The sequence below is a fragment of the Clupea harengus genome, chromosome 10 (genome assembly GCF_900700415.2).
Source record: "Clupea harengus chromosome 10, Ch_v2.0.2, whole genome shotgun sequence".
Taxonomy (NCBI): Eukaryota; Metazoa; Chordata; class Actinopteri; order Clupeiformes; family Clupeidae; genus Clupea; species Clupea harengus.
The window spans coordinates 20,979,304-20,998,278 of NC_045161.1; the positions used below are offsets into that span (position 1 = coordinate 20,979,304).

The 18,975-nt window shown below is 44.0% G+C and overlaps 1 protein-coding gene across 1 annotated transcript; it reads left to right on the forward strand.

The window, feature by feature from the left end:
- The first annotated feature begins 1,516 nt into the window (after nucleotides 1–1,516).
- On the forward strand, nucleotides 1,517–17,474 carry LOC116222034 (cytochrome P450 2J2-like). Its single transcript, XM_031574353.2, has 9 exons — nucleotides 1,517–1,833; nucleotides 12,422–12,584; nucleotides 13,016–13,168; nucleotides 13,476–13,636; nucleotides 15,428–15,604; nucleotides 15,891–16,032; nucleotides 16,341–16,528; nucleotides 16,866–17,007; nucleotides 17,269–17,474. The coding sequence occupies exons 1-9, from the start codon at nucleotides 1,642–1,644 to the stop codon at nucleotides 17,442–17,444; spliced, it is 1,494 nt and encodes a 497-aa protein (XP_031430213.1). The 5' UTR covers nucleotides 1,517–1,641; the 3' UTR covers nucleotides 17,445–17,474.
- Nucleotides 17,475–18,975: the final 1,501 nt, after the last annotated feature.

Below are 18,975 nucleotides of genomic sequence, written 5' to 3' on the forward strand. Positions count from 1 at the left end.
ACGCCTAGATCAGCCAGTCTTCCTGACCCCTGCTATGCCAACAGGATAGAACCTCGGCAGAAACACCATTGCCACGCCGGGAAAATCTCACCCTCTCAGATAACACCTTACTATCAAAGCGATTCCCACCATTTGTGGGGGTCAACTGCCTGTGTGGAGGGGGGAGAAAGGGCAGAGGACCTGTCTCATCCATCCAAAATGACAAGAAAGCTGTCACCCAAACCTAGATCAAAACTAACCATCCATCCAAATTGTCATATTAATAACCCTTTATGACCTTTATGACCCCTCATTACTCCAATTATGACACATACCGACCTCTAAAGACTACTCATATAATCTGAGAAAGGGTGGTGTGTAGGGTAGAGGTTGAATTCCTGTCTTGGAATTGTTGTCTTTATTCACCATTTCAAAAGCTTTTTTGCCCCTATGTCCCTTTCAAGTTCAAGTTCAAGTTCAAGTTTCAAGTTTCAAGTTTCAAGTTTGTGAGGTGTCCAAGGAGTAGAAACAGAGAAAGGACATTGTGTACACATGGTTAGAAAGATGAATTACCAAAAAAGGAAATACAAACTCTGGAATGGATGTCATCGTTATTATTTGTATTACTATTTCCTTGACTGGAAACATTTGCATACGGCTGGATCCTCCACTTAACAACTTCCCCCGTGAACCAAAATTGTGGCATTTCCTGTATCACTTTCCCCTTTAAAAGCAGGCAACACCTGTAAATCAACGTGAAATGAACGCAGGACGATAACTCGGTCTGTCACTAACCTAGTCTCGAAAATGCATCTTAGTCTGCTGCTGGAATCGCTCGACCTGTAATACCTATAATTAGTAATATTATTTAGTAATATGTTACCATGTACACAGTGCAGCTACAACTGTCATATCCTCTAATATGCCTGTCTCCACCTACCAGCTATAGGCTACATTATGTTTATTTTCTATACTTTAGGGTTCACGTGACCCCACTGATGGCTTCATCATTATTTTACTCCATGTATTGCTCTTGCTGCTTGCTTTTATTGATTTTATGTAAAGCACTTTGAACTGCAACTCTTGACGAAATGTGCTATATAAATAAAGTCTTACTAACTTACTTACTTACTAGTTACATAACCAAATAATGCGTCTAGTTATTTAACCATATATTGTGTCTAATCATATAACTATATAATGTGTCTAGTTATTTAACCATATAATCTGAGAAAGGGTGGTGTGTAGGGTAGAGGTTGAATTCCTGTCTTGGAATTGTTGTCTTTATTCACCATTTCAAAAGCTTTTTTTTGCCCCTATATCCCTTTCAAGTTCAAGTTCAAGTTTCAAGTTTCAAGTTTGTGAGGTGTCCAAGGAGTAGAAACAGAGAAAGGACATTGTGTACACATGGTTAGAAAGATGAATTACCAAAAAAGGAAATACAAACTCTGGAATGGATGTCATCGTTATTATTTGTATTACTATTTCCTTGACTGGAAACATTTGCATACGGCTGGATCCTCCACTTAACAACTTCCCCCGTGAACCAAAATTGTGGCATTTCCTGTATCACTTTCCCCTTTAAAAGCAGGCAACACCTGTAAATCAACGTGAAATGAACGCAGGACGATAACTCGGTCTGTCACTAACCTAGTCTCGAAAATGCATCTTAGTCTGCTGCTGGAATCGCTCGACCTGAAGAGTCTATTGCTTTTTCTTGTGATATTCCTTCTAATTGCCGACTACCTGAAGAATCGAAAACCCCCTAACTACCCCCCAGGGCCATTGGCATTACCCTTTGTGGGAAACATCTTCAACATCGATTCCAAACAACCACATATTTCCCTGACGAAGGTGAGAGAACTGCCTGCTTTTCCAAAAAAAAAATTATACACATTGAGTAGATTTAATGTGATTTTAAAGTAATTTGGAATTATTTCACAATCAGTTCATATTATTTGACATGTCGTAGTATCCTGACACACCTGTTCATGATTAATTAGGCTAGAGAAGAAAGGTTAAGGTAACTCAAGATCTATTTCGACCTCACTCAGACCGTCACCACGGTCTACACCTTGGATGTGGCCTCTCCTTACTACCTGTCTGGAGACCATAATACCAACAGGGTCATGTCAGTGACTGGGGCTGGACCCGCAGTATAAAACACGTCCGGGGACACGGCCCTTTCTCTTTGCCTTTCTCGCCTCATCTGAGACCGGTAAGTTTGGTATTAAGGAATACCCTGTTGGACTCCACTAAATATCAATCCGTAACTTCGCGGCAGGCGCCTAGTGTCCCTGTGGATTGTGTGGTAAGTCCGTATTGTTTTTTTTTTCGAAAATTCGTAATTGTGCCCCAGATATTCGCTGATTGCAGCGTTGGGGATTGTTTGCTGACTTCCCTCGTGCAGGGTCAGTCGTTACTTTGTTTCTTTCTCGTTAAGCAGTGCGTTCGCGCACAGTTAGACTTTCTGTTTACTAAGCTTATAGTTGTGTTAACACTTGGAAGAGCTTGTTTTTCTTGTTAATTGAGCAGTGCGTCTGCGCACGGTAAGTCTTGCTGTTTCCAGCCTGTAGCTGTGTAAGATACTTTAGTTTCCCTTTTAAGCAGTGTGTCCGCGCACAGCAGAGTCTTTGCTAGCCTGCTGATTTATTTGTGTGTAGTAGTCTCTAGGAGACGGTAGTTTGTTTTCCCTAATTAAGCAGTGTGTCCGCGCACGGTAATACTCCATTTGTTTGCTGGTAGATTCTCCCATCACAGGGTAGTTTGTTTTCTGTTTAAAGTAGTGCGTTTGCGCATAGTAAATATTAATAACTATAGCTATAATTCTGGTCACTGGCCTAATTGTTGCACGGTAAGTGTCGCTACCGGATGGTAGTCCTCTACCGGATAGTAGTCCCGCACATTGCGCATGCTCAGACACAAACGGTTTACGGCAGAAGGCTCAACGTCAACATATGGGGTTGTCTTAACACATAATGTGGGTATATTTACTGTAATATTTAATTATTGAAAGTGTTGAGACGGAGTAAGGGTAAAAGGTAAATAGCTTGTATTATGAAGAAGTGAGAAAATATAGCAGTAGGTAAAACAAATAAAGCATTGATGTGCTAGCCAATAGAACTTGACAGGGAGAACAAAAGAGGATATCCAGTATATCTTTAACTTCTTTATTATACAAACGTTAAGAACTTACAGCTGTATACAATGACCAAACTTCTTAAAGTATACCGTCTTTCGCGAACTCCCATCAGCTTTAGCCAGCGATTGTATTCCGCTGTCTACAGTGTCGCAAAGTGGCAACTGATCGGGTAGTGCGCATGCGGACTACCATCCGGTAGCGACAGCATCTATGGACCCCCGTGACGGCAATAGAGAATGCCCCACCTGCTTGGGGGAGGCACATGTGACGGAAGATGTGGAGAACCCGTGGCCGCTCTGGATCTCCCTTTAGAGGAGCGTGCGCGGAGAGCCAAGGGATTAGAGCAGTATGAAGCCCCTTCTCCAATACCCTCGGTGAGAGAGGGCAGGCAGTGTACGAGAGCGCAAAAAAGGCGCACAAGCACACGTTCTGCTGGGGATGAGCTAGCATGCAGCGCGGCAAAGTCTTCGTTTAAGAGACAACGCGTAGTCAACCCCATAGCCCAAGACAAGGCTCATCTTGAGATTTTGGCTGCCATACAGGGCCTCTCAGAGAGGCTTGGCAAGATGGAGGCGCAGCACGTTACCACAGGTAGTGGCCTCAACGTACTGTGTGAGTCCTCTCACGAGGGTTTCCCCGCGTATCAGGGTGAGAGTGCTGGGCAAGAGGATGTTTTGTCTTTGTATGCACAGGAGTCACTGCTTGACGCTAGCAGATTGACTGAGCAGGAGGGGCACACGTCGTCACTGGCTCGTGCGGGCTCTACTCAGGAGAGCACAGAAGATGGTGAGGTTTCTGCCACTGATGTCCTGTCAAGGGTCCTCTCTGCGGCAAAGGTTGTGGGTCTGAGTGCGCTGGTTGAAGCCCAAGCTCCAGCACAGGGGGTCTGGGCTGGCATTTCCAAGTCCCAGCCTGTGGTCTCTATCCCGGCGGCGCCAGATTATTTGCTAAAGCTTGATTTACACCTCTGCAACCACAACTAAAACTGGCCGCGCAGTTGCATCGAGGGACTCGTTTTGGTTTATAGTTCCCTAAGGTTCCCCAAGGGTTGTGCGTGTTGCAAAGCGATTCAACGCCAGAACAATAGGTGGAGTAACGTTTTTTTGCCTACCCCATGACGTCTTTGTGTGTGGAAGTCGTTCGTTTATTTATTTACCTGGGGCGCGAATGGACACGATGAACGGGAGATTTTTCCATTGCATTGCCTTCCTTTATAGACAATAACGATCATACACCACCATTGCAAATATTGTATTGTTAGTCTATTAAGTATTGTAGGCTATTTTATTAATTAGCCTGTTGTTAACCTTTCCTGCTAAATGTAGTCTGAGATTACAGGGGAGACTTTTGTTTACTGCACCAGAGCCGAAGTGATCTAAATTCTTAACTCCGGGGTTATCTCCCTTTCCCTTCTGTCTGCGGTTGATGAGCAAATAAATGGCAACTTGATTTGGCCCGAGGATTCTTCTCCACACTGGTTGCACAGAGTTCAACGTTACAGTAACATAACTTTGCTCAGGTCGCTACATCTGATCTATCGTTGTCTCTCCTGCTCGCTCACTCTCTCAAATTCAAATTCAAAAGAAGCTTTATTGGCATGACCATAATGTTCTTCAGTATTGCCAAAGCATTTTGTTTGAACTAATTCATGAGAGGTGTGAACTTGCACAACACTGCCTGGAACCATAGTGAAAAAATGTTGACTGAAGTAAGCGTATTTATTGCAGCGGAACAAAGGAAAAGTTTGGCAATTCAGTACCAGTGGCGAAAAAAGACAGATCACATGATGCAGAAGTTCGTTTATTGACATTTTTTTTAAGGACGGCCACAGCGCTTTAAAACAACGTGTTTATAAGTTACATTATTGAAAGGTGAAAGATAAAAGGCGAGAGAATCGGCAGGTGTACCTTATCATCATGAGTGTATGTTGTCAGTATTTGTATATGAGCAGACCGGGCACACGCTTGCCTCACGGGTGCAATAACATATGCCGTTTAATCATATTTTGGTAGAATGAAGGACAAATTAGTTGTAAATACTATCACCGAGTTTGAAAGGTATTGGTCAGGTAATAGCCGAGTGACAGCTGATTTTCTTTCTAATTTGACAGTAGCCTACATCTGTGTGTTATAAGCAAATAAAATGTGGAATAGGCTATTTACCAACGGGCACCTGCTATCTAGGATTATTCAGTAAATAAGTTGCGAAATGAAACAAAAACACATCACAGTTAAAGTTGTATTAGTATTGATTGATTCACATCGATATGAATGGATGACATGACTAACAAGTGGCGAAAAATGAATATGAAAGTATTTGTTCGCTGAATTACCGCGTTCTCTCCAAACAATCGCAGTCAACGGTTTTTAAATGTCAACACAGTATAGCCTATCACTAGGGGTGTAAATCTCTCATGACAAAGACGATCCGATTCGTATCTCGATACATGGGCACGATACAAGAAAAGATGCATGTTGATAAAAAACGATTCGATACGATTCGATGCAATGCGATTCAATGCAGTTCAATTATTGAAAACACTGAGTTGTGAAGAAACAATGGACCTCATTCTCGAACATTTTCTTAAGTGTCTTATTAAATATCTTCTTACCAACCTCGGAAAAGATCTCCGCTGGATTCATGAACGCCTGGAAATGTGTTCCTAATTGAAAGCGCTTTTTCATGCACCTGAACTTGCATACAGAAACGCCCTGCCAGCTCCTTATAAGAGCATGCTATTGCAACATGTGCACACTCCACAGGCAACGCGAAAGCAACTTCAGAGACTGATCAAAATCATTTCAAAGCAAGCACCGGTAAACCCAGACCTAATTTCACCAGGGAAGAGGTGGAGGTAGCCTACTGTTGCAGAACGTAGATGTGTCCATTCTATTCCACTATGTCTATATCCACGCGGTTGAGTTTAGTGCTTAATTATTTATTCACTGCCATTTGCAGTGTTCAAATAGTGCTTATTTATTTATTCAATGCCATTTGCAGTGTACATATTGTAACAAAATCACGGAAGTGCGGAATATTTGTTAGGGCTTTTTATTAAACACTAAAATCAGCACAATGTCAAAATGGCACGGGCTTTATGCCCTAGTACAAGTTATCACGAACAGACTGTGCTACCGTCACACACCTGTATAAACTCCGTCCCAACACAGAACAACGACATGCAATTAGAACAGTAAGGAACATTGTTAGGGAACATCGTTGAGCGCTAGTGCATCACATAGAGAAAAGTATGCGCCCGCCGCACGGCATTATTGGGCGATTATGCCGGCATGTTACAATATAGTGATTTTATTTATGTTAGGACATCACGATGGCTCGGTCTCGGAATCATGACTATAAATGTTAAACATAATTGTTAATGACACAAATATTCTCCTATTTATTATTATTATAATTATTTAAATCTGAGGATGTCTGTAGAAACACGCAATCAACAACGATTTATCTTCCTTGGCTAAAGTAGCTAGCATAGCATAGTCAATTGAAATGAATAGGGTAGCTAGCATAGCATTGGCCATTGAAATGACTAGCGTAGCTAGTTGTAATCTGTCATTCTCTCCGTTTTGGCGTAATTTGTGAGATTACAGCCTGATTGGTTTATGCTATGCGGGCTTTGGCCAATGACAGGCTGTCTGACTGAGATCAAATGCAACAGGTCAGTGAGTGTTTTGTGTTTTGCGTAGCAAAAAAACGGAGAGACATACGCTTGTGAACCGATTCATAACTTTTAAATCGGGCAAAGACCGGTTCATGTCATTTTAATACCGATACGGGACTTCACGCATCGGTGTAGTCGTATCTTACACGCTAAAAACGGATATCGATACGTATCGGTTATTTTTAACACCCCTAACTATCATCTGAAATATGACGGTATGTCAAAACAAACCTTTGATCTAGAATATTCAGTATGGAATAGGAATATATCAGAGCAGTATCTTTTATCGCGTTTGACAAATATGCTCAGATTGCTGTTCAAGTGATTTCTCCTGTGAGAATGGGATAGTAGCCTATTCTCTCCATGAATTTGCGGTCATTTTAGCGTCCTTATAAGTGTTTAAAGAGGGTTTGTAAAGATGCTCATATCTTCGGACCTCTTCTGTTATGTTTGTTCATAATCAACAAGAAGAGGCTTGTGAGACGGTCTGCAGGCTATTCATGATTCAAAAACATTCTAGTCTTGCCTTGGCCTTTAAAAATTGTGGTATTATGCTATGAAACCGGAAATGTGAGACCCCTAAAAGGATGTGGTTAGCAGGCCAATCAGAGTCTTTGCGGGCTGCGTGGGGACGGCGTGGCTTTTGTTGGATAGTCACAAATTTTGGCGGACGCACTTACGTGTTACGTCACTGCTTAAAGGGGCTTACAACTGCGCTTATGTATCTTACGTGCTTACGTTTCTGCGTAAAAACCGATTATAAAAGCACCTTAATGCTTAAAAGGTCGTGGAATAACCCTACGGCTCCACCACAGTGTAACCCTAGGTGTCGCAGGTTGACAAAAGATCAGCTTGAAACTGAATCTGGGCTGGCTGACATGCCACCAGTTGAGAGAGAGATTGCGGCCCTGACATCGCTTGGCCCAGCTCGGGTTACTACCAACCCCAAGTGCCCAGTCAGGGAGTGCCATAAGACGGACACCCTTGTGTGCCGTTCTTACAATGCAGCTGCACGTGCTGCACGCTCTGGTAATGCGCTGGCCATCTTGTTGGCAGCGATTTAGAAAGATGCTTGGTCCAGAAGATCAGGATACAATGTCGTTGGTGGATTCAGCTCTTATCACCCACTCCCAGCTTACCAGGGACGTTGGCGCTGCAATGTCCTCAGCGGTGTTGGCACGTAGGCAAGTCTGGCTGGCACAGACCTCCCTTCCGGAGGGTGTTAGGAAGGACCTCATTAAAATGGCGGTAGTGCCAGGTAAGGTGTTTCATCCTGACTCTCAGGGTGTGTTTGACTTCGCTGAGCAGTCGCGACGTACAAGAGAGTCCGTTCGTCAGACTTTTGGCAGGGCTGCCCCTTCGTCGTACCAGCACAGAGCTCCTGGCCCTGTGCCGTTTCGATCCGGTGCTAGCTGGGCGGGCAGGGGCCAGAGCGTGGAGCATGCCGTCTCCAGGGGCAGAAGACCCCCACAGCGTCAGCCAGCACATCAGCGGCGTTTTTTCCCCAGGGCATCCCCCCCAAACGCAGTACCCCCCCAGAGCTGCAGGCTCTTGGGGTAGAGCCACCTAGCGGAGTGAAGCCGCCTGCCGAAGCCGTCTCCCAGCTACGCCTGAGCAGCTGGGTAGAGTGTGTGTCAGACCAATGGGTGCTGGCTACAGTGGCGAACGGCTACAGAATTCAATTTAGGCGGCGCCCCCTCCTTTTTCTGGAGTTCAGATGACCATGGTCAAAGACCCAGTTCAGGCGGAAATTTTAAACAGAGAGATTTTAACCCTTCTGGAAAAGGAGGCTGTCGAGAGGGTAGGCTCCGACGAACAGCTTGCTGGGTTTTACTCCAAATATTGTATCATTCAAAAAAAAGACGGAGGTCTGTGTCCTATCCTGGATCTAAGGCGTCTAAACGCATTTGTAAAAGTGCTACCGTTCAAAATGCTGAACACACATCAGATTTTAATGTCCGTCGAGAGAGGAGAGTGGTTCACGTCCCTGGACGCATACTTTCACGTCCCCATGTGCCCAGTCCACAGACCTTTTCTGAGGTTTGCATTCCAAGGACAGACTTACCAGTTCAGGGTGCTGCCCTTTGGCCTGTCTCTCTCACCAAGAGTTTTTACAAGGGTGGTGGCAGCGGCCCTGTCCCCCCTTCAAGCAGCAGGCTTGAAGATCCTGCCTTACTTGGACGATTGGCTAATCTGTGCCCCAGATCGTGTCCAAGTCATGAAAGACACAGAGAGAGTAATTCATCACGTACAGAGCTTAGGGCTCAGGATGAATCTGGAGAAGAGCAACCTCATCCCCACACAGAATACAATGTTTGTGGGGCTACAATTAAATTCAGTCACAATGCGTGGCTCGCTTACCCCACACAGGGTGTCCAAGCTCCTAGCGCTGGTGAGCCAGTTCAGTCTTGGCAGACGACTGGAGTTGGGGCAATATCAGAGGTTTCTAGGCACAATATCAGCAGCAGCTACAGTGGTCCTGTCGTGTCTAAAATATACACACACGCGGTCCCATTTAAGCAGGAGTCGAACAGCAGAAGGTGAATTCTTCAGTAAAGATTTATTGCAGATCTTAAACCACAATAAGAGAAAGTTCTAGAATGTTTCTGTCTGCCTAAAGTCGCGCGCTGCCTTTTAAACCTCTTCTGACACTCCCACTTCAACTTTGACTGGCTGACCCTGTATCCAATCACATCATTAACCTCTAAACTGACTCCATCCAATCAGAAAGCTTAAAATGTGTATCATGACCCATCCTCTACCCGGTGGGCCAAACCCCTTTTCTAACATCGTGTTTTAGAGTGTATCTGATCATCAAACTAATTAAATGAATTATCTGACCTTCCTTCTGAATCATATTAAAATATCCCACAGTCCCACTAGGCCTCCTCAGGGCTCGGCCGCTGCAGAGGTGGTTGAATGCGTTCAACCTCCATCCTCGGCAAGACCGGCGTGTAAAACTCAAGGTCACACGGCCATTCAGGCACGCACTACACCCCTGGAGAGACCAGGCCCTCTTATCCCAGGGGCCCCCACTGGGGAATATCCCATCCCGCAGGCCGGTTGTGACCACAGACGCCTCCCTAACTGGATGGGGTGCAGTTTGGGAAGGAAGGACAGTTAGGGGTACATGGAATTCCCGCTGGAGGGGCGAGCTGGAGGTGCTGGAGCTGAGGGCAGTTCATCTGGCCCTAGTGGAACTTCTCCCCCTTATCAGGGGCAGACATGTCCTAGTGAGATCAGACAACTCCTCTGCTGTGTACCACATGAATCACCAAGGGGGCACCAGGTCTCTGCGTGGCCTCCAGTTAGCCTGGAAACTCCTGGTGTGGGCCCTCACCCATCTGGCACCCCTGAGAGCAGTGTACATTCCGGGAGTGCAGAACCGAGCGGCAGACCTCCTGTCCAGGACTGGCCCACTCGCGGGCGAGTGGAGACTGCACCCGGCTGTGGTAGCTCAGCTGTGGTCTCAGTTCGGCAGAGCTCGAGTCAACCTGTTTGCATCATCAGAGACAACTCACTGCGACAGGTGGTTTTCCATAAGGGACCAATGGGCACCTCTGGGTCAGGATGCTCTGTCCCAAGACTGGCCGTTGGGCCAGCTATATGCTTTCCCTCCTCTTCCCCTGATCCCCTATGTCCTCCACAAGATCCTCACAGGCCATTAAAAGGTCTTGCTGATAGCTCCCAAGTGCCCGGGGAGATGGTGGTTCCCCGCTCTCCACCGCCTGGTTCAGGTGCAGCCATGGCCCCTTCCAGTCAGGGCAGATCTCCTGTCTCAGGCAGGCGGTCAGATCTGGCACCCCAATCCAGCACCTCTACAGCTGTGGGCATGGCCACTCCTCAGCCCCTCCTGCAGGAGCTAGGTGAGGCAGTTATGCACACCATACAGAGTGCCAGGGCTCCCTCTACGCAAGCTTGCTACAGCCAGAAATGGGGTGTATTCTCAGACTGGTGTCACAACAAACAGTTAGACCCAGTCATTTGCTCCGTGCACAGCATTTTAGACTTCCTCCAGTCACTTCTGGACTTAGGAAGAGCGTCCAGCACTGTTAAGGTTAATGCGGCAGCCATTTCTTCCTTTCGACCAGCCAGTCGATGGACAAGCGGTTGGTAAACATCCCCTGGTCTCTCAATTCATCAAGGGAGCACGCGGCCTGCGGCCGGGCAGGGCGTTGAGGGCTCCATCATGGGACCTGGCCACTATACTGCACTCACTGACTCTGGCCCCCTATGAGCCGCTAGACCATGCTGACCTGAAGTTTCTCACACAGAAAACAGTGTTTCTCCTGGCGATTTGTTCTGCCAAGAGGGTCATCGAGCTACATGCTTTGTCTGTTAGTGAGCAGTGTCTTCGGTGGAAGGCCGAATACTCTGGTGTGTCACTATGGCCAAACTCATCCTTTCTTCCCAAGGTAGTGAACCCTCAGACTATGAATCAGGTGATCGAGATCAGCTCTTTTCACCCAGAGTCTGCTCCAACGGGGGATAACTTGGGAAATCTGTGCCCGATAAGGGCGTTAAGAACCTATGTAACGCGTACTCAGTCTCTGAGGCATACGCATTCACAGCTATTTGTCTGTTATGGTGGTGTTAAACGGGGCAATCCCGTGTCCAAGCAGCGCCTGTCACACTGGGTGGTTGACGCTATTGCACAAGCCTATGATTGTCAGAGTCTGCCTGTTCCTGGTAACTTAGTGGTCCACTCTACTAGAAGTATGGCCACCTCATGGGCTGCTCTGAGAGGGGTTTCTGTAGCAGAGATCTGTGCAGCTGCTTCATGGAGTGCACCTTGCACGTTTGCACGTTTCTATAGGGTCAATGTGGCAGCACCAGCTCCACTGAGCGATGCGGTGCTTTCTGTGGCGAGGAAGTTGTAAATGCGCAGTTCCTTGTCCCTCGCGACCTTGATGGTATAAGTCATCCAAGGTGTAGACCGTGGTGACGGTCTGAGTGAGGTCGAAATAGATTGTAAGTTATGTCCATAACTATGGATCTATGAGACCGAACGATGACCGTCACCAACTCTTGTCGCTCGGGGCGGGCTGAGGTGTTCCACGCAAGAGAAAGGGGCGTGTCCCCGGACGTGTTTTATACTGCGGGTCCAGCCCCAGTCACTCACATGACCCTGTTGGTATTATGGTCTCGAGACAGGTAGTAAGGAGAGGCAACATCCAAGGTGTAGACCGTGGTGACGGTCATCGTCCGGTCTCATAGATCCATAGTTATGGACATAACTTATGTTCTAGGCTACTCATAAACACATATGATCTGCAAATGTGCTGAAGATTTAAAATTGCAAATTTTCCTCAGTTGGAGTTGCTAAAATAATTGCAGCAAACATGATAAGACTAGAGGTTACTAGAAGTTACTTTACAAAATGTTTGTTTTGTGAAGCATGTATTTTATCCAACAAAAGATATCACTGTCAACAATAATAAAAAGGTGATTGTTCCAGTAGCACACCCACACTACACTGAGATAGACCAAGTGCTTTATAGTGCATTTTTACTTTATATTAATGGACAGCTCTTAAATGTTCTATAACCAAAAACTTTAGTGGGCTCTCCTTTCAGAACAGATAAAAGGAAATGGTAACTTATACATTTTTGTCTTTTCAGTTGGCTGAGGTTTATGGCGACGTTTTTGCTTTGCGTCTGGGCCGAGACCAGTTTGTGTTCGCCGCGGGCTATAAGATGGTGAAAGAGGCCCTTGTGGGTCAGGCAGAGAACTTTGTTGATCGGCCCTTTAGTCCAATGGGTGAAAGAATGTACCCAGGAAATGGTGAGAAAATAGATTTTTGTATCAATCAGTGTCATTTCATGTCGTGTGTATATGTTTGGGACACATATTCCACAGATGTTCCTTTGAGGTCTAACTGGTAGAGATGTTCATACCAAGGTTACGGGTAAACTCACATGCTGATTGGGATAATGTACGTCTTACCTGTGTAAATCTACTGCTTGATCATATGTAAATGTAGATTATCACTCAGAGACTTTGAATAGGTTGGGCTCTTGTTGGCCAATATCACACCAGAGGAAGGCAATGAAACATTTGGTAAAATGGCCTGAAAATGGTAATTTAATAATTGGGTAATTCTTTCAGACCCCCCCCAAACAAACACACACACACACACACACACACACACATTGTATCACCCCTAGGCAGCATGTTTCTGATGTTAAATCCGCCTGTTCCTCTCTGTACAACAGCGGGTCTGTTCTTCAGTAATGGGCAGAGGTGGAAGACGCATCGCCGTTTCACTCTGACCACGCTCCGAAACTTCGGCTTGGGGAAGAAGACAATGGAGAACGCCATTTGTGAGGAAACCCGCTACCTTCAGGAGGAGCTGGAGGGCCAAAAAGGTAGGGGGTAGGAAGAGAACGTGACCCAATGACATTCATTTGACTGGCCACTGCTTGGTGTAAAACATTTAATATCCACATTCTCTGATGTTTATAGTAATACAAATACTGGGATACTGAAAGATAGTGGTTAGCTTAGTTATTTCAACCGTGTAAAGAAAATGCATTTTTGTACATCAGTGTCCTAACTGACTGGTTGCACTAGAGAACTATTCTAGATTAAGCTGCACAATAGTGTGTTTGTTCTAATGTTATATTACAAATGTTATTGCCTTCAGATATTTTGTTCTCCTCGCAATCCTTCTAGGCGATCCATTTGATCCAAGAGTTCTTCTCAGCAATGCCGTTTCCAATATCGTTTGTCAGATGGTATTCGGACGGCGGTATGATTATACTGATCATACTTTCCAGAAGATTCTTCAGTTGTTGAACGACATATTATACGTACAGGGAACAGTATGGGGCCAGGTATTATAATGCCTAATTCTGAATGGAATAATGCATAATTGAAACAACATTACCAACATCAACAAAAATAATGCACTTTGAGATCTAACGTAGTACCACATTGGCATATACAGTATGTGTATCAAATAGGGCTGTCAGCGTTAACGTGTTAATCTATGCGATTAATGCGGCCGCGATTAACGCGATAAAATATTTTAACGCAGTTAACGCAACTTAAAAAAAAAAATTATAATAATTATTTTTTTTTTTTTTTTTAACTTTAGTTTAGTTAGGGCTGTGTAGGCTACGGTTAACTCGCCTTGCTCCTATATTGATGTCAGGTGAAAACTTATGAGTGAAACAATAATACACAAGAAACGAAACACAGCAAGTTACTATTAGATTCATTAAACCAAGAATCAGAGCAATAACAGATTACAACACAGCTGGCTAATAAGTTCTAACGTCTGCCACCAACTGGGTAATGAATGAATGGTGTGCTAACGGTCACATATTAGAACGTAACGTATCTAAATTAATAATAATTACATTTTACGTTACAACGAACTAACACAGTTCATAGAATTTAAACATAGGTCACTTAAACATATTTATCACAGTGTGAGACAGCCAAGTCATTAGTCATTGTTTTTGAGCGTGCAAGGGAAAGCATAATTCAATAGAGGCTTACTAGACATGTGCGTTACTAACTGTCACAGTTGTCAAAGTTAAAGTCTGTCAACAGAAATAAATACAATAGTGTGTGCGTGCAGGGATGGATTACCGAAAGGGCTGAACGGGCCCAGGCCCAAGGGCCCCTGAGCTCAGGGGGGCCCTAAACCAGAGCCTCTGCGTGAAGTTGCTGTTATTAACTTTGCTTGCTGTCAATTGCTTTTAGACTTTGTATTTGTTAATATCAGAAGTGGCTTAAATGTATCTCTTATTTGTGGTTGGAAGCGGTGTATTTTGTTACACGTCCTGACCAATGGTTTCATAATCCGTCCATGTGTGCGTGTCCATAGCAACAATAGACTACAACATGAAACATTAAATCACTCCAAGCAATATACATTTGCTGACCTAAATAAGATGCTATTTGTTTATACTTGAGGTTATTTCAATAATTGACAATTTTAAGCTTGGCCTACCATGTTATGGGAGCGATGAGGGACAGGTTGGGCTTGAAAAGCCCCCCTTGTTCAAAGTGGGGAATGACAGAAAAAGTTTGAGAACCACTGCGGTAGTTGAAGATGGAGAGAGCTGAGGGATTGTTGGGCGGAAAGTCTCTGTTTAAGAGCCAAAATTACGGAACAATCGACAAAACTGAAGTTGTATGTAGCATTTGTCAAGCTGAATTTAGCTATCACCTTAATGCAAAGCACATTAACGATCTTACGATTTACCGTCAAGGGGCACCATTGTGTTTAAAAAAAAAAAAAAAAATACATATAAACAACAGTGTCTAAAATTCACGCTGTATGAAGCGATTACTCGTTAATTTATAAGATTTAGTTTTAAGAAGAAAAACAAACTTTTAATCGCGATTAATCGCGATTAATTCATTTCAAAATGTGCGATTAATTAGTTATTTTTTTTTTAATCTATTGACAGCCCTAGTATCAAATGCGGTTTTATTCATTATTTAACTGCCGGTCAAAGTAACTTTCCTTGAAGTGCTGGTCCTGTAATCATTTGTCATTGTCAAATCCCCTATCTCTCGTCCCTGTGTAAACTGTTAATGCTGACACTTGTTACTTGGATGCATCTAGTTACTGATGTTCCGTTTGTGACTCCCGTGTCGTCCCCCGCCAGCTGTATGAGGCCTTTCCTGCCATAATGAGGTACCTGCCTGGGCGACACAATGACATTTTTGGCTACTTTGAACACATCAGTGCTTTTATAAGGGAAGAGGTGGAGAGACACAAGGACAGCTTTGACCCAAACAACCCCAGGGACTACATTGATGCCTACATCACTGAGATGAGAAGTGTAAATATCTGCCTGTTTTAAATCAATATAACATGATTCATTTTTAGTTATTATGGCAGATATTATTCTTGCTTTGAAGCATTTTTTATGTATACGTGATATATCATGACACAACCTTTCTAATCCTGGGATGATTTCAATTTAGCAAAGATGTCACGATAATTAGTAATATTATTTAGTAATATGTTACCATGTACACAGTGTAGCTACAACTGTCATATCCTCTAATATGCCTGTCTCCACCTACCAGCTATAGGCTACATTATGTTTATTTTCTATACTTTAGGGTTCATGTGTCCCCACTGATGGCTTTGATGAGACCAATCTGGTTCTAAACTCACTGGACCTGTTTCTTGCCGGGACGGAAACAACGTCCACAACCCTTCATTGGGCCATGGTGTACCTGATCAAATACCCAGATGTACAGGGTGAGAGCCAGGGCAGTTCCTATGTAACTCTCAGTGTGTATTGATTACAAATGAAACAGCAATTTATCCCACAGGCAATTCATTCAAGTGATAATGGATTATAAAAGTCTTCAAATGTGTAACTTAAGATTTCATTTTGAGCCATAAAATATGTATGGTGTGTGTCACACTGGTTTGATTGACATAAGAATACTCTAAGTGTGTATGTAGCATGTTTTGTAGTCATGGGAGGGTTCAGTGCATTACAAAATGTCAGGTGTGCAAGTATATGTGCCATTTTATGTATTTACCCTCCTGTTGAACTGCAGAGAAGGTGCAAGCAGAAATTGACAGTGTTATTGGTCAGTCACACCAACCCAGCATGGCTGACCGAGCCAACATGCCCTACACTGAGGCTGTGGTCCACGAGATCCAGAGGATGGGGAACATCGTCCCGCTGAACGCTCTACGAATGGCTGAGAAGGACACAACACTAGGAGGATACTTCATACCCAAGGTGTGGTCATCTCGTAAACACATACACACACACACACACACACACAGACAGACAGATTATACTTCATACCCAAGGTGTGGCTCGTCTCTTTCACTCAAGATGAAAAAGTGTGAATTAGCATTATCCCTGTCGTCAAATTATAATTTTCTGCAAACACATCCCCTGTGATCAATAAATACTTGTCACGATTGACAGTTAAGTGATGGGTGTTAATGAAGTTCTTGCGTGCAGTGTACAGCATGTACGAACAATCTGACATCTGTTATGTTTGATAAGTCTGACTGGGAAACGCCAAAGGAATTCAACCCAGGTGTTGTGTTTATGCGTTTTCCTGTAGGGGACAGCTCTGAGGACCAATCTGACCTCAGTGCTGTATGATACGTCTGAATGGGAGACACCAGATGAATTCAACCCGGGTCACTTCCTGGACACAGAGGGCAAGTTCAGGAGACGAGACGCCTTCATGCCCTTCTCTGCAGGTAGGATTTAAATGTCCAATGCAAGGACATTTTGTTGTGCTCTTGTGCAGTCTAAATAATGGCTCTATCTTACCAGCCTACAGCTCTGTATTTTTCTTCAAATAGTTAACTATTTTCTGCCATATCTATAGTGAACTCAATGTCGGAAGTCTGTCTCTGACACCTTCTCTATGTTGTTGAATACCTTGTGGATAAGTAAGCATGACTTTAAATAAGTAATTAAACTCACCCTGGTGGCTCTGTGCTTTTGTTGTCTGTCAGGAAAGCGGGTGTGTCTGGGGGAACAGCTGGCTAGGATGGAGCTCTTTTTGTTTGTCGTGAGCCTGTTACAGAAATTTAAGTTTTCCACGCAAGATGGAGTCGAGTTAAGCCTGGAAGGAGGGGTGGGAGGCACACGCTGCCCCTACCCCTTCAAAATCTTTGCACACACACGCTGACACACACACACACACACACACACACACTAATGTTGCACGGTGTACCGGTACTAGAAAGGTACCGCGGTACCCTTACGTTAAAAACTATACGATTTTGCATATTTTTGGTACCGGTACTTCATTAAAAAAGCACGCAATCAGAGCGCACTCACTGTTCCGCTCCCTGTCAGCACGCATTGACTGCAAGGGGCGGGGCTGCCCAGCTCTCACACATGCAAATACTTCGGGTACGAAGCAGACACCGAAGGAAAACCCTTCGACACACACAGATCCTTCAAATCCACTCCGGAAAAGGGAGGGAACACGTCGAATATGGCTAAGCACCTATCAGACAGACACCCCGAACTTTTCAGAGAGTTCAAAGAACGACAGGTTAGCAAATGTGATTATAAATATTAACACCCCCAAGCTCACCCATTTACAGCCTAACACGAGTAGCCTAAATTCCACTTAGCCTAGTTTCTAGGGTGACCAGACGTCCTCTTTTACCCGGACACATTTAGGTCTCGAAAAGAGGACATATGTCCGGGTAAAAGAGGACCTCTGCTTTGTCTTGTGTTGGACTTGCTTGATGTGACTGTGTTAGGAAAGTTGTTGACTTGCTAGTTTGTCATAAACAAAGTAAGCAAATTTAACAGGTTTCGCTAAATGTAGCCGCTAGCAAGACATCTCGTTAGCGATGTTAGCAAGCTTGTTATAACACGCTTGGACATTGATGCTAGTATTACGTTTTTGTCCCCCCTGATGCTAGTATTAAGTGCTCTCGCGTCGGCTTCTTTGTAATGTTATTGTGATAGCCATGTTGGCTAGGTTGCCAACGACTTCCCGAACAGTCAAACATCAAGCAAGTGGCTTCATCTGGCAAAAGAACTGTCCAGAAAATGAGACAATGCACATTATCGTCATGACTATTATAATTTTTTTGTTAGAACCTGTTCAGTTGCTAACAAGACCATCACAAAATACATTTGAGTTAATTTATAGAGTTAGTGTGTAAATAGTTTGTAAAGTGTGTAAATAGTTCAGTTGTAATAAGTGCATAAACAACTGCAATAGTTGCAACAAGTGTGAATATTCATAATTCAAAATTCTACCAGACAGACAGGCTGTCTCATTGTTCGCCATAGTGTAATGGCATGTGTGTATTGGTGCAAAGGTATTTGGTGGCATTTTTTTCATTGTTGTTTTTCAATAAAGGGGAGACATTGCCCTTTAATTATGTGTCCATCTTTAATGTACCCAACCCACATAGCTTTAGGTTTTTTCCACCTCAAACACACATCTGTAAAATTATGTCATTTATACTTATGGAAATAACTATGTAGTCATATAGTCAGATACGGACAATAGGTCTACATAGCCGTGTATAATCAATGCTATGATGTCACCATGTAGTTTTCATTAATATCTTGCTGTGGGCTAATACTAATATGAATGCCATTTGTTAAGTGTTCAAAAAGCTGGGCAGGAACAAGCTGGTAAAAAAGAGAACCTTACAGATGTTTTGTTTATTACTATCATAGATAAATAT

Excerpts from the sequence above, each read along its gene's own strand:
- LOC116222034 (XM_031574353.2), top strand. The coding sequence starts at position 1,642 with ATGCATCTTAGTCTGCTGCTGGAATCGCTCGACCTGAAGAGTCTATTG. Across the intron at positions 15,605-15,890 it reads ACATCACTGAGATGAGAAGT|GGTTCATGTGTCCCCACTGA; the intron begins GTAAATATCTGC and ends TCTATACTTTAG. Across the intron at positions 17,008-17,268 it reads CTTCATGCCCTTCTCTGCAG|GAAAGCGGGTGTGTCTGGGG; the intron begins GTAGGATTTAAA and ends GTTGTCTGTCAG.